The 14998-nt window shown below is 39.0% G+C and overlaps 1 protein-coding gene across 2 annotated transcripts in view; it reads left to right on the top strand.

Annotated features, from left to right (window-relative positions):
• Window positions 1-14998, top strand: part of EIF2B3 (eukaryotic translation initiation factor 2B subunit gamma) — a 150382-nt gene that overhangs the window by 10227 nt on the left and 125157 nt on the right. For both annotated transcript variants that reach the window (XM_081225806.1, XM_081225807.1), the window contains exon 3: window positions 1583-1728. In XM_081225806.1, the coding sequence (XP_081081932.1) occupies window positions 1583-1728 (146 nt within the window). The remainder of the gene's footprint in view (window positions 1-1582; window positions 1729-14998) is intronic.

Raw genomic sequence — 14998 nt, forward strand, 5'->3', positions numbered from 1 at the left:
GTTCTTATGGATTTGCCATTTATAACTTTTTTTTTCTTTTTACTTTTGCTATATATCTTTAGTTATGCTTGGTGGTGGCCTTTTGTGGTATATAGAAAATTCCTTCTCAGTGAGGCTCAATCAGAATTTGGAGAATGTCTCCTAAACATTGGATTCTTTAGTTGAACAGTAAACTCTATGTTCACTCTGTTCATATTGTTTGTGATTTTAGGGAAGTTAACAGGGCCCTGCTTAGCATTAGTCTCTCTCCATACAGAAGAGTCCTGGTCCAATTACGAGACTGACTGTCCCGTATTTATAGTTACTCCCTTCACTCTACCTAAAATGTCCTCTCCAACCTATGGAAGTGTCACCTTCTCTTTGAAATCACAAAGAGTTTAAATCACAAACAGTTTTAATCAGAGCATAATCATACTCTATGCTTTCATCACACTTTGTTTTTCTATCTCAGTACCTCTCACGGCCTGCTTTATGCTGTAGTTAGTGGCATGGGAGACTGATCTCCCTGAGAGCAGGTACTGTGTCTAATTCATCTTTGTAACATCAGCATTTTATGTACAGTATGTACTAAAGAAATTTTTGTTGGACTTGAATTCATCATGGCCTGCCTCAGAGGCGATCCCTTCCATGAAGCCTTCCTTAATTAATCATTTCCATGTCTGATTTTTCCATGTTACGTTTCTTAAGAATAGGGACCATGTTTAGTTCATTTCTGAATTCTCAATGCCTATTTAACCTTTATATATTAAATGTATTTGTACTTATTGGTTGAATGAGTGAGTTAGTGACTGAAAGAAAGACAAATGGGGAAAGGAAGAAAGAGAGAAGGAAAGAAGAAAGGTTAAATGATTTGAAAAAGAAAGAGGAAGAAAGAAGGGAAGAAAATAGAAAAGAGAATGATTATAGTGAAAGGGAGAGATAATTGAGCACTATCATGGAACAAGTAGTGGAAATTGTTATACTTTAGAGATGCTAAAATCTGATCTTCAGATATCAGCAACACATGTTATATTGCAGTGGATTACATTACCCTGCCAAAGATCCATGACAAAACCCCAAGTTTTCTGTCATTAATTGATAGCTACATGGATAAGGTGAAGGCATCTATTACATGGAAACTGTTACTAGGTTCATTGTGATCCTCAGTGAAGCACTAACGGCTGTCTGATGGAGAGTGGTGATAGCTCTTTCTTTGGAGTTAATGAAGAGTTAAAATGTGATCCTATTGTATATGCTTTGATAAATGCTCTTCTAAATTCTTTACATCAGGAAGAAGTGGTGTGTAATGTATTAGTTAAAGCGTGGGCTCTAATCATACAGACGCGAGTTTTATCTTAGATCTCGTTTACTAGTTTTAGTACCCTGAACATTTCTTTTACTCCCAAGTTTTCTCATTTGTAAAATGATATTGCTGTAAGAATTAACTGAGAGAATGCACATAAAATACTTTGAAAAGTCTCAATAATATTAGCTGTTATTACTAAATCTAGAAACAGACCAAATCTAATTGAAAAAGTGTAACCATTGTCTAAATGAATGAGAGTTTTTGCATTTTTCCTTCTTTTTTTCTTTCATGTTATAGAAGTCATTGTCATTACAACCAGGGATGTCCAAAAGGCTCTATGTGCAGACTTCAAGATGAAAATGAAGCTAGATATTGTGTGTATTCCTGATGAAGCTGACATGGGAACTGCAGATTCTCTGCGCCACATATATCAGAAACTTAAGGTGAAAAACTATTTCTTGATTTTTATTGTTCATTGAAGATAAATATCATCTGTGTGTTTCTGTATGTTTTCCCAATGCATTGCAGTTTACAGTGCTTTTTGTTCTTAATATTTTATTTTTTATTTTGTTTCATTTATTTATTTATTTTGGCTCCGTTGGGTCTTTGCTGCTGCGCGCAGGCTTTTCTCTAGTTGTGGTGAGCGGGGTCTACTCTTCGTTGCGGTGCGAGGGCTTTTCATTGCAGTGGCTTCTCTTGTTGCGGAGCATGGGCTTTAGGCATGCGGGCTCAGTAGCTGTGGCCCTCAGGCTCTAGAGCGCAGGCTCAGTAGTTGTGGTGCACGGGCTTAGTTGCTCCGCGGCATGTGGGATCTTCCAGAACCGGGGATCTAACCCATGTCCCCTGCCTTGGCAGGTGGATTCTTAACCACTGCACCGCCAGGGAACTCCCTACAGTGTTTTTTAAAAAATATATTCTTGCATCACATACTTTCTTGCCCATGTTTCAACTGCTTTTCAGTTTGGTTACTAGTGAAGATTTAGACAGTTGTTACAGTCACTAGTTTCCAATATTTTTCAGTCATACTACATCTTTATAAAAAAGATATACTTCAAATATACTTCAAAAGATTCCATTCCCTGGTGGCGCAGTGGTTGAGAGTCCGCCTGCCAATGCAGGGGACACGGGTTCGTGCCCCGGTCCGGGAGGATCCCACATGCCGTGGAGCGGCTGGGCCCGTGAGCCATGGCTGCTGAGCCTGCGCGTCCGGAGCCTGTGCTCTGCAACGGGAGAGGCCACAACAGCGAGAGGCCCGCGTACCGCAAAAAAAAAAAAAAAAAGATTCCATTTATATAAAGTTCCTGAATAAGCAAAACTAATATATAGTAATAGAAATCAGACCAGTAGTTGACTCTGCAGATGAGAGATCGACTGGAAAGAAGTACGAAGAAACTTTCAAAAATTTCAGCTCCCCCACATGATAATATTTGAATATTCAGTCTCCTTTGATTAAGAAATTAACACGGGTCTATGGTTATGAGGGTACAGTCTCCCCAGTGGCCTGTGGCCCGTAAACTGAGAAAGATCCACTGTCAGTTGTTCTCAAATTGATGTCCTTTGGAAAAAATTCATTCTGTGTGACAATGTTGCTATCTTACTTGAGTTGGGGGGCAAAATTTCTCCTACTATTTCTAGTGACTGCAAACAGACGTATTATTATTTTCAACCTACCTATGCACTAAAGAACAAAAAATTAATGCAGATATGTACACGGCCTTTCCTTCCCTTTATTGGGGAATAATTTACACACAGTAGAATACACAGGTATTAATTATATAGTTCAATGAGTTTTGACAATTATATATACCCAGGTTATCATTATCCAAATCTAGAACATTTTCATCACCTCTCAAAGTTCCTTTGTGCTTTATTTTAGTCAATCCTTCACCTTTAGAGTCAACTGCTGTTCTGATTTCTATCACTATATATATATTTTTAAATTTATTTATCTTTATTATTTATTTTTTGTTAGCTGCGTTGGGTCTTTGTTCCTGTGGGCGGGCTCCTCATGGAGGTGGCTTCTCTTGCTGCGGAGCGCGGGCTCTAGACGTGTGGGCTCTAGAGCGCAGGCTCAGTAGTTGTGGTGCACGGGCTTAGTTGCTCCACAGCATGTGGGATCTTCCCGGACCGGGGATCAAACCCATGTCCCCTGCCTTGGCAGGCGGATTCTTAACCACTGCGCCAACAGGGAAGCCCTATCACCATATATTAATTTTGCTTGTTCATGAACTAGGTATAAATGAAATCATATAATTTTATTCTGGTTTCTTTTGTTCAACATAATATTTTTCAAATTCATTCATATGATTGCAGGTATAACTAATTTGTTCTTGTTTATTGCTGAGTAGTATTCCATTGAATAAATATACCACTATTTACCCATTTTTCTGTTGATGTTCATTTGGATTGTTTCTAATTTTTAGATATTATGAATAAAGCAGTTTTGAACATTGTTCTGCAGGTCTTTTTGTAAAAATATTATAGGTTATAGGGCTTACTTTATTGCAAACTGCCAAATAGTTTTCTAAGTGGTTGTACATTTTACACTTCATCAGCAATGTATAAGAATTGCACTTGCTTCACATCTTCATCAACACTTGGTATTGTCAGTCTTTTTAATTTTAACCATTCTAGTGTGTGTTATGTACCACTATCTGATTGTGGGTTTTTTTTTTAATAACTATGTTTATTCTTTTTTTTTAATGATATTTTGTTTATTTATTTTATTTATTTATTTTTGGCTGCGTTGGGTCTTCGTTGCTGCATGTGGGCTTTCTTTAGTTGAGGCGAGTGGGGGCTACTCTTTGTTGCAGTGCACGGGCTTCGCTTTGCTGTGGCTTCTCTTGTTGCAGAGCACGGACTTCAGTAGTTGTGGCATGTGGGCTCAGTAGTTGTGGTTCACGGGCTCTAGAGCGCAGGCTCAGTAGTTGTGGCGCAGGAGCTTAGTTGCTCTGTGGTATGTGGGATCTTCCTGGACCAGGGCTCGAACCCGAGTCCCCCACATTGACAGGCGGATTCTTAACCACTGTGCCACCAAGGAAGCCCTCATTGTGGTTTAATTTGCATTTCCTTGATAATAATGATACTGATCACCTTTTCATGTGATTATTAACCATTTGTATATCTTCATGGAATGTCTGTTCAAGGCATTTGCCTTTTTTTTGAGTTGTTTGCCTTGTTATTATTGATTATAGAAATTTTTTATGTACTATAGATGCAAGCCTTTTATCAGATATGTGTTGTGAATATTTTCTGCCAGTCTGTGGCTTGCCTTTTTACATTTTTAATGGTGACTTTGATGACCAGAAGTTTTCAATGTTGATGAAATCCAGATTACTGATTTTTCTTTTATGGTTAGTACTTTTTGTGTCCTAAGAAATCTTTGCTTACCCCAAGCTTATAAAGATATTCTTTTGTATTTACTTCTAAAAGTAAAAGTATAAAGGTTTACTTTTTTCTGTATGGATATTCAGTTGTTCCAGCATCATTTGTTAAAAAGACCTGCCTTTCCCCATTGAATTGCTCTGAAGCCTTAGTTGAAAATCAATTGACTGATTATGTGTGTGCTATTTCTTTTTTCTTTTTTTAGATTTATTTATATTTAATTTATTTATTTTTGGCTGCGTTTTTTGGTCTTCGTTGCGGTGTGTGAGCTTCTCATTGAGGTGGCTTCTCTTGTTGCAGAGCAGGGGCTCTAGGCAAGCAGGCTTCAGTAGTTGTGGCCCACGGGCTCAGTAGTTGTGGCTCGTGGGCTCTAGAGCACAGGCTCAGTAGTTGTGGCGCATGGGCTTAGTTGCTCTGCAGCATGTGAGATCTTCCTGGACTAGGGATTGAACTTGTGTCCCCTGCATTGGCAGGTGGATTCTTAATCACTCCGTCACCAGGGGAGTCCCTGTGTGTGCTGTTTCTGTTCTCTCTACTTTGTTCCATTGGTCTTTTTGTCTGTCCTTCCCGTACCACATTTAATAAAGTCTTGATTATTTTTAACTTTATAAAGTAGTTCTAGAAATCAGGTACTATAAATCTGCCAACTTTGTTCCTTTTCCTGAAGATTGCCTTGGCTATTCTAGGTCCTTTGGATTTCCTTTTCCTTAAAATTGCCTTGGTTATTCTAGGTCCTTTGCATTTCCATAAAATTTTATAATTAGTTTGCCAGTTTTTACAAAAAAAGCTTTCTGGGATTTTGATTGGAATTGCATTGAATCTGTAGGTCAATTTGGGGAGAATTGACATCTTCATATTGAATCTTCCAATCCTTGAATATCTGTTTATTTAGATTTTCTGTAATTTCTCTCAGTAATGTTTTTATAATTTTCAGTATAGAGGTTCTGAACATCTTTCAGTAATTTTATTCCTATTTCATTTCAATGTAATGATATTGTAACTAGTATTTTTAATTCTATTTTCTAATTGTTTACTGCTTGTATATAGCCATACAACTGTTTTTTTGCATATTGACCTTGTGCCCTATGACTTTCTTAAATTGTAGATTCTTTAGGATTTTCTATATACATCATCATGTTGCCTGCAAATAAAAACAGTGTTCTAATATATCTTCCTTTCTAATCTTAATGCCTTTTATTTCTTTTTATTGTCTTATTGCCCTGGCCAGGGCCTCCAGTACAATGTATATAGGCATTTCCTTTCACTTTTTGGCCTCCTTTTTGTCTTTCTCTGCTTCCGCCCAAGTAGGCTTTGGTGCTTCTGATTACAGTGGGGGTTTCTAATACCATAATGTTGGGTGTGTTGCTTTCTTTAGTGCAGCTGCTTATTTCTTTAGGGAAGATACGGGGAATTTCACTAGGGTCATGAGAACTCTGTTCTTTCACAGGGATAGACACCAGGTTTACCAAGAAGCTAAGGGTGTTTAGTGGTCTTCCCAGGAGCTGTTTTAGTTACTGTCTAACAATTTAGTATGGAGGTATAAACTAAACTCTATGCTCCCTAATCTATAAATCTTAGAAATGTTATTTTTGCCCTAGCCTAGAACTGGAGATCCTGGGAGTTTCATGCAAATAAGTTCCTATAACTCTTAGAGCCTTGAGAAATAATAGGGGCAACTATTAATAAATAGGAGAGGGCATGAGATGAAGGGTAAAGTAACTGCCAAAAGGACATTTTACTCCCAAGTCACTACCTCTTCTTATGGTTTTGATCACTTACTTCTTATTTTAGGGCTTCTCCTTATCCCTAGGATCAGAATCCTCATTAACTCATTCTGCACAGTCTAATTTCTATTCCTCCCTTACCCCTTTGTTTTCACATCATTTACCCGGCATCCTTTATATACAGTCCTACCTCTGAGCTTTCTTCTCAAGCTGTGACTTTGGCTAGCAAGTCTCTGCTCTCTTTGCTATCTCCACTTGGTTTCTCCTATACCAGTGGCACCTGAAATCCTGGCTTCACATCAGCTTGCATTCCAACCTGGAACAGAAGGCAGCAAAGCTAACCTGTGGAGAAACATAAATAGAGGCCTGAATAGCCATTAAGAACAAAGTAAAACCTGAGCCAAAATTCAGAACCGTCTGATTGGGATCAACATGAGCTTGTAGGAAGCACAGTGGAAATACGTATAAACAGTTAAAAAAGTGAGACAGCCTGAGGAGGCAGTTTGTTGGTGTTTGCTGAGGGATGACAGGTACCTCCTTAAGGGAGAAAGTTGTACCCACAGGCTGTGCCATGGTTTAAAAGTAGTGCTACTTTGAGCCATTTATTTCTCTTCCCCTGTGCCCACAAAGCAGCTTCCTAAACATTTGGAGACTCTTTTTCAATAAGATTTTAGGTAAGATAAGAATATTCCCTTTGTGAGTTTCGAGTTTATTTGCTTTTGATTCTTTTATCTTTACCTACTTCCTCCAGATTGAGTTCCCCAAATATAACTGTGAGGTTATCCCATGTGGCTTCTGCTTTGCTCAGAGAAAGACCACAGTAGTATATTCGCTTTATGTGGCTTCTTTGTTTAAAATATGTTTTATTGTTTTCGTTTATCATCTTTGTCATTTGCCTTGCATTTGCCAAATGTATTGCAGTCCTACTTGTATGTGGAAACTTCTGTCGTGTGTACTTATAGAATATTGGAGCTGGACATCATATCTGCTACGTTATGGTTTTTCAACATATTTCATTTGGTTTTATTCTTCTGGAACTGTTTTCTACTTCATTTTGCCTTATCTCATCCCAAATTTTTGCTGATTTACTGGCTTTTCACTTTTTGTTTCAGCTGCCCAAACCTCTTTCCCTGACCTATCAAGAGAGATTATTGGCTCATTCATTCTCCCAGGCCCTGCGTGAGTGAGCTTCATTCTTACAACTGGTGCTGATAATATAAAAGTTCTTAGATTTTATATTTTCTTCATAATTGTGTTTCATATTTGCTGATGAATGATTCAGTCTTACCTATGTCTGAACTCATTCATTCGGCAAATATTTGTTCAGTCAACTAATAATAATGATTATAATTGTTATTTAAGGGGCTTCCCTGGTGGCGCAGTGGTTGAGAGTCCGCTTGCCAATGCCGGGGACAGGAATTCGTGCCCCGGTCCGGGAAGATCCCACATGCCGCGGAGCGGCTAGGCCCGTGAGCCATGGCCACTGAGCCTGCGCGTCCAGAGCCTGTGCTCCACAACGGGGAGAGGCCACAACAGTGAGAGGCCTGCGTACCGCAAAAAAAAAAAAATAAAAATAAAAATAAATTGTTATTTATTAAATACCAATTGTGGACCAGTTATTTTTTTTAACTTTTTTTTTTTAATATGAAATGCTTCATGAATTTACATGTCATCCTTGTGCAGGGACCGTACTAATCTTCTCTGTTTCGATCTGATTTCAGTATATATGCTGCCAAAGCAAGCACTTTTTAAAACTTTTTATTATGGAAAATTTCAAACATGTACAAAAGTACATGGAACATTGCCTATGTATCTGTCACCCAGCTTCAATAGTTATCAACCCATGGCAAATCTTATTTCATCTGTATTCCCACCCAACTTGCTCCCTCTCATGTTCTTTTGAAGGAAATCTCAGACAGCATGTTATTTCATCTGTAAATATTTCAGAACATTGCTATATGAGGGCTTTTTAAAAAATAAAAATAAAAGTATAATGCCATTATACCACCTAAAAAAAGAAATTAATAATTCATTAGTATCATCAAGTATCCAATCAGATATGAGTTTCTAGTTGCCTCATAAATAGAATTTTTAAATCTTTTTAGTGTGTTTATTTAAATCAGGAAGCAAATAAGGACTACACATTATAATTGATTAAAATCTCTTTTAATATATAGATTTCCCCTCCATCTCTCTTTTTTCTTTTCCCCCCCTTATCATTTATATGTTGAAGGAACTGGGTATTTTTCTTGTAGTTTCCCACAGTCTGCATTTTGCTGATTGTGACCCTGTGGTGTCATCTTTTTTTTTTTTTTAAATACATTTATTTATTTATTTATTTATTTTTGGCTGCGTTGGGTCTTTGTTGCTGCGCAGGGCTTTCTCTAGCTGCAGCGAGTGGGGGCGACTCTTCGTTGGAGTGCACAGGCTTCTCATTTCGGTGGCTTCTCTTGTTGCAGAGCACGGGCTCTAGGTGCGTGGGCTTTAGTAGTTGTGGCATGTGGGCTCAGTAGTTGTGGTGCATGGGCTTAGCTGCTCCAAGGCATGTGGGATCTTCCCGGACCAGGGCTCAAACCTGTGTCCCCTGCATTGGCAGGTGGATTCTTAACCACTGCGCCACCAGGGAAGCACTGTGGTGTCATTTAAAAAGTACTCCTCTCTCTGTATTTTCTATAAATTGGTAGTTGGACCTAGATGCTAAATTAAATTCCAGTTTGAATTTTTTTGGCAAGATGCTTTTGTAGGTGGTGGTGTCTTCTATCTTGAGGCAAATCATTTTCTGATTGTCTTTTTTTGGTGTTAGCAGCTGTTAATGATCATTACCACCAGTCCCTAGTCCTTGTCTCTCTGGTGGTTTGGCTGTCTGAAGCTTATTACTAGTAGATTCCTTAAGAAGTGGTCATGATATCAGTGCTCAACAGATTATCTGCAGCCTTTGTATTCATAAGCCAATTTATGGGGATATAATATCCTTGACTCACATTTTTTCCTTAAATATCTTAAACGAATTCTTTCATTATCTTCTATTGTAAAGTGTTGCTGTCAAAACAGTCCAAGTGAAAATCTGCTTTTCTTTCCTTTATGAGTGAATTGGTCCTTTTGTCTAGGCTCCCAAAGGAGTTTTTATTTTTCTTTAAAATCTTGTGGTTTTACTACATAATACATCCCATTGATGTTATGAATCATATTTTCTAGATATGTAGTATGTCCTTTCCCTGTGAAGTTTCTGCCTTTTTTATTACTTCAGAGAAGTTTTTTAGAATTACAGTTTTAGGCATTCGTTCTGTTACATTGCTTTGGTTTTAGTCTTTGGGACTCTTATGTGTATGCTGGATCTTTGTTGCTTATCTTCTCTTTCTGCTACTTTGCCTCAAATCCTTTTTATCTTAAAAAAAATTTTTTTTTTTTAGGATTTTCTTCCTTTTTTACATTCTGTTTCCCTTAAGGCAGCGGTCCCCAATCTTTTTGGCACCAGGGACCAGTTTCGTGGAAGACAGTTTTTCCATGGACCAGGGGTGGGGGAGTGGGAGATGTGGTTTCAGGATGATTCAAGCGCGTTACATTTATTGTGCACTTTATTTCTGTTATTATTATTACATTGTGATATACAATGAAATAGTTATACAGCTCACCGTAATGCAGAATCATGGGAGCCCTGAGCTTATTTTCACTTGCCACTAACTGATAGGGTATTTTTTTTTCCTTTTCTTTTCCATTGTGGTTTATTACAGGATATTGAGTATAATTCCCTGTGCTATACAGTAGGACCTTGTTATTTATCTATTTTTTTAATAGATCTTTATTGGAGTATAGTTGTTTCACAACACTATGTTAGTTTCTGTCGCACAACAAAGTGAATCAGCCATGTGCATACACATGTCCCCATATCCCCTCCCTCTTGCGTCTCCCTCCCACCCTCCCTATCCCGCCCCTTTAGGTGGTCACAAAGCACCGAGCTGATCTCCCTGTGCTATGTTGCTGCTTCCCACCAGCCAACTGTTTTACATTCGGTAGTGTATATATGTTGATGCTGCTCTCACTTTGCCCCAGCTTCGCCCTCCCACCCCATGTCCTCAAGTCCATTTTCTATGTCTACCTCTTTATTCCTGCCCTGCAACTAGGTTCAACTGGTAGGGTTTTGATATGAGTCTGCAAGCAATTGATTTATTATGGTCTCTGGGCAGTCAAACCTCTCTGCTAATGATAATCTGTATTTGCAGCCGCTCCCCAGTGCTCCCTAGCTTAGCATCACCGCTTCAGTTCCACCTCAGATCATCAGGCATTAGATTCTCATAAGGAGGGCACAACCTAGATGCCTCGCATGCACAGTTCACAGTAGGGTTTATGCTCCTATGAGAATCTAATGCTGCTGCTGATCTGACAGGAGGTGGCACTCAGGTGGTAATGCGAGCAAGGGGGAGCAGCTATAAATACAGATGAAGCTTCGCTCGCTCGCTTGCCTGCCCGCTGCTCACCTCCTGCTATGCGGCCTGGTCCTAACAGACCATGGACCAGGACTCCTGCCTTAAGGCATTAAGAACTGCGTTTTATTCATTCTTGTGTTCTTCCTAGTTTAGCTGTTATTTCTGAAATGTTTTTTTTCTTTTATTTCTAATTCATTCTTGAGTTCTGGCATTTCATTTCTAACTTTTCTAATTCAGATTTATGTTGTTCTTTCAATTTTCTATCATTTTCTTATTTTAGATAATTTTGAAATCTTAGGCTATGAATATAATCTGTCTTTTGAGCATGTCTTTCTGACATCTGCTTTTATGGTAGAAATGTTATTCTAACTTTTATTATTATATTTTTCAACAATAACCTTGTATAGGATTTGACTGTAATCCTTTTCTATTACTAATTTTAACCTGAAATTAGTTTTCCTAAATTTTTAGAAGGGAAGGCTGTGTTGTCAGCATAGCTTTTCTAGCTTCATAGCTCTAGAGCCCCCTCTTTTGAGATCTTTCTCCTCTGCTTCTTATCTCCATTTTATCTGGCCTTTCTCTTTCCTTTGCGCTGATTATCCCTGTGCTGCCCAGTTTGGATTCTTTTCCCAGTGATTTCTCCTCAGTGCAAGACTTCATGTTGAAAGTGAGTATTGATTCGTTAATTTCGAGAATTCACCAGCCCCTTCAGACCTTACTGAGAATAGATAAGGGGACTGTCTTAGGAGAGTTTAATGGAAGAGTTAGTGATTGAACCTTAGTCATTTACTTCAAAGCCCATGCTCTCTGTGCCAGAGAGACCCTGGGAGGCTCTTGCAGTAGCCCGGTAAGAAATGAGGAAGGACCAAACCAAGTCAATGGCAGTGGTAATAGAGAGAAGGGAACAAATTGGAGAATATTTAGGACACTTTTAAGGCTAATTAACTGGATGTGGGAGGAAAAGAAGGAGTGGTCAAGTGTGACTTCCAGGTTTCTAGCAAGAGCAACTGGACGGATGGTGGTAACATTCACAAAGTTAGAGACTGCAGGACAAGGAATAAATTTATAGGGGTAATATAATGTGTAACTACATTTAGCTTACTAAATATACTCTGCCTTTGCAATTCCACAAATTTGGATACTTGTACATCCACCTGGAACATGTTCAGTTTCCTCTATCCATACCTAAATAACTAATTCCTGATCTTCCTTAACTTGGATTTCCCCCCAAAAGCAGAGCCTGAGATAAGGATATGGGTATGGGTAGTTTATTTTGAGAAGTGATTCTAAGGAATAGGAGTGGGATTTAAAGAGTGATATGGGGAAAAAGGGAATGGCCATCTAAGTGTGTGTTATGGACTTGGTTACCATTGTGGGCAACTGAAGCTTAGCTCTGGAGACCTTCTCAGGGGTCATGTGGAATGTACCTTAGAGTAATTGCCCAAGACTTGGAAAAGAGGAGTATTTATTCACTAGCTTCCTTTACCCATTGGTCAAAGGTTGCCCCATGGGTATAAATTTCCTCACACTTTAAGGTTTGTATGTGTGCCAGAATGGCTGAGTGGGTTCCCACAAGTATCCCACATGGTGGTTGCTAGAAATTTCAGGACAGAAAATGAGAGATGACTGGTGCACGAAGTGGAATGCTGTCAGGTTACATAGCTGATGCAAGAGAAATGTCTGGAATAAAAAGATGGACCCACAGAATGCGAGATGGGTCACAAGAGATGTCTTACTCATCTTTCAGGATTTGGCTAAAACTTTGATTGCCTCTGAAGCCTTCCTTAGCCTCCAAGTTAAAATTAATTGCCCCATCTAATTGTTCCCTAAGCACCCCTGTGTTTATCCTTATTATATAACTTTTTATATAAGACTGTATTGTAATTCCTGTTAGTTATCTGTTTCCCTCTCTTCCTACCTCTTGATAGATTGGGATAGAATTAGAGTCCGAGGGAACAATTTTCTTGTTTCAGATGAGAGAAACTGAAGGATAGTAAAGGATTAAACCAGCCACTTTAAATATTAAAGGCCATAAGGATCTAGGTGGTTGGAAACTTACCTTCACTGTAGAATCTACAGTGCCCAGCACAGAATTTGGCACTTATTACTGGTCAAAATTTAAATATTTTTGAATGGATGAATGAATGATGACTGACTGACTGAATGAATAATAGATTGATGGATAAAAAGATAAGAGTTTGGCTTCAGACCTGTTAAGAATTAGATTCAAGTAGGATATCTAGCAGGTAGTTGATAAACTTATGTAGAGTTCAGGAAGAAGATCTGAGCTACAGTTACAGGTCTAAGAGTCATCAGCTTATAAGTGATAGCTGAAGCTATGAATGTGAACCATCTTTCCCACAAGAATAAGTAGAGTAAATAAAAGATGGAGTCCAGAGGGCCTTAGGAAACACCAATACTGAATAGACAGCTAGAAGAAGAGAACCCTCTGAAAGAGAGACACTCATGATCATGGATGTTTTAAAATAATAGATAAATAATAACTAATACATGTGGTTCAAAAATTTTAAAAATATAGGGCTTCCCTGGTGGCGCAGTGGTTGAGAGTCCACCTGCCGATGCAGGGGACATGGATTCGTACTCCGGTCCGGGAGGATCCCACATGCCGCGGAGTGGCTGGGCCGGTGGGCCATGGCTCTGGGTCTACACGTCCGGGGCCTGTGCTCCACGGTGGGAGAGGCCACAGCAGTGAGAGGCCCACGTACCGCAAAAAAAAAAAAAAAAAAAAAAAAAAAAAAGTTAAAATATAAAAAGGTTTATGGAGAAATGTTTTCCTTTCTTCCCTATCTACCAGCCATCCAGTTCTCCTTATTAGCCAATGTTATTAGTTTCTTATACTTTGAGGGTGTTTCAGTTTCGGATGGAAGCAACTTGAACATTTTTATAAGAGAGCAAAAGAGACAGTGGAAAAGTACAGAAGAAAGGAGATAAATGATGGATAAGTTTCCCAAGGAGACAAGAAGGAATTAAGGTACAGTTTTGGGCAGGAAGAAGGCTTACATCTTCCACTGAAATGAGAGGACAAGAGGGAAGAAAAGGCTCAAATGCAGATCAGGAAGGAGAGCAGGAGTTAAAATAATTCGCTCCTGAGGCCTCTATATTTTTGATGAAGTAGGAGGCATAGTTGTCTGTTGAGAATGTAGAAAGAGGAAGATGATGGGATTGGGACTTGTGAGTAATGAAGCTTTAGAATTGCTACTGGAAAATGGGAGAGAGCTGACCAGAGACATTGAGAAAGAGGTATAGTGGCAACATCAGGGGTGTAGCTGATGTTGAAGAATATAAATTTATAGTTAATTCAGTTAGCACAATTGTTGGGGGGATTTCCTTTTTTTTTTCCCCCTTTCACCATTGCTCAGGTGTCTAGGTATGGAGAAGACATGTTTGGATTGATCAAGGGTATGGGCAAGGTCAGCATTTGTACCCACTGGAGAGAGGAGAAAACTGAGGCTAGGAAGAATGAGATTTGGCTAAGGACTTAACGGACAAAGCCCTTCCTTCTCTTCTTTCTGGCATGATCTTGGCACAAGCTTTCCTCCCAGAGCCAGTCCCTCCAGATTGGATCTGAGTCCTGGGTGAGAGTTTATACATTCATTCTTCTTCTGTGGGATAGCTAGTTTGCTTTCATTTCTTTTGCTATGTATAGTGCTACAATGAACATCCTTGCACTGGTTTATTTGCACTCTTGTTGTAAAGGTAGACACCTGAAGTGATGTGTGGGTTGTAAGTTATGTGCATCTCCAAGTTTACTGGATACTGGCAAATTGTTCTCCAAAGTAGTCATACTAGTCTACATTCCCACCAGTAGTATAAATGAAGAGTTCTGATTTCTCCCTGTCTTCACTAACAACTGATGTTCTAAGATTTTTACATTTTCAGTAATATGGGTGTGAAATGGTACCTCCGTGTTGGGGGTTTTTTGTTTGTTTGTTTTCGTTTTTGTTTTTTGGCCATGATACGTGGCTTGTGGGGTCTTACTTCCCCAACCAGGGATTGAACCCAGGCCCCTGGCAGTGAGAGCACCGAGTGCTAACCACTGGACCGTCAGGGAATTCCCCTCACTGTTGGTTTAGTTTTGCATTTTCTTGATTACTTGAGAATTTTTTGCTAAGTATATTGACTCTTTTCCTTTTCAGTGAATTTCCTGTTCATATCATTTG

The sequence above is a fragment of the Mesoplodon bidens genome (assembly GCF_964165515.1).
Source record: "Mesoplodon bidens genome assembly, chromosome: 2".
Classification (NCBI taxonomy): domain Eukaryota; kingdom Metazoa; phylum Chordata; class Mammalia; order Artiodactyla; family Ziphiidae; genus Mesoplodon; species Mesoplodon bidens.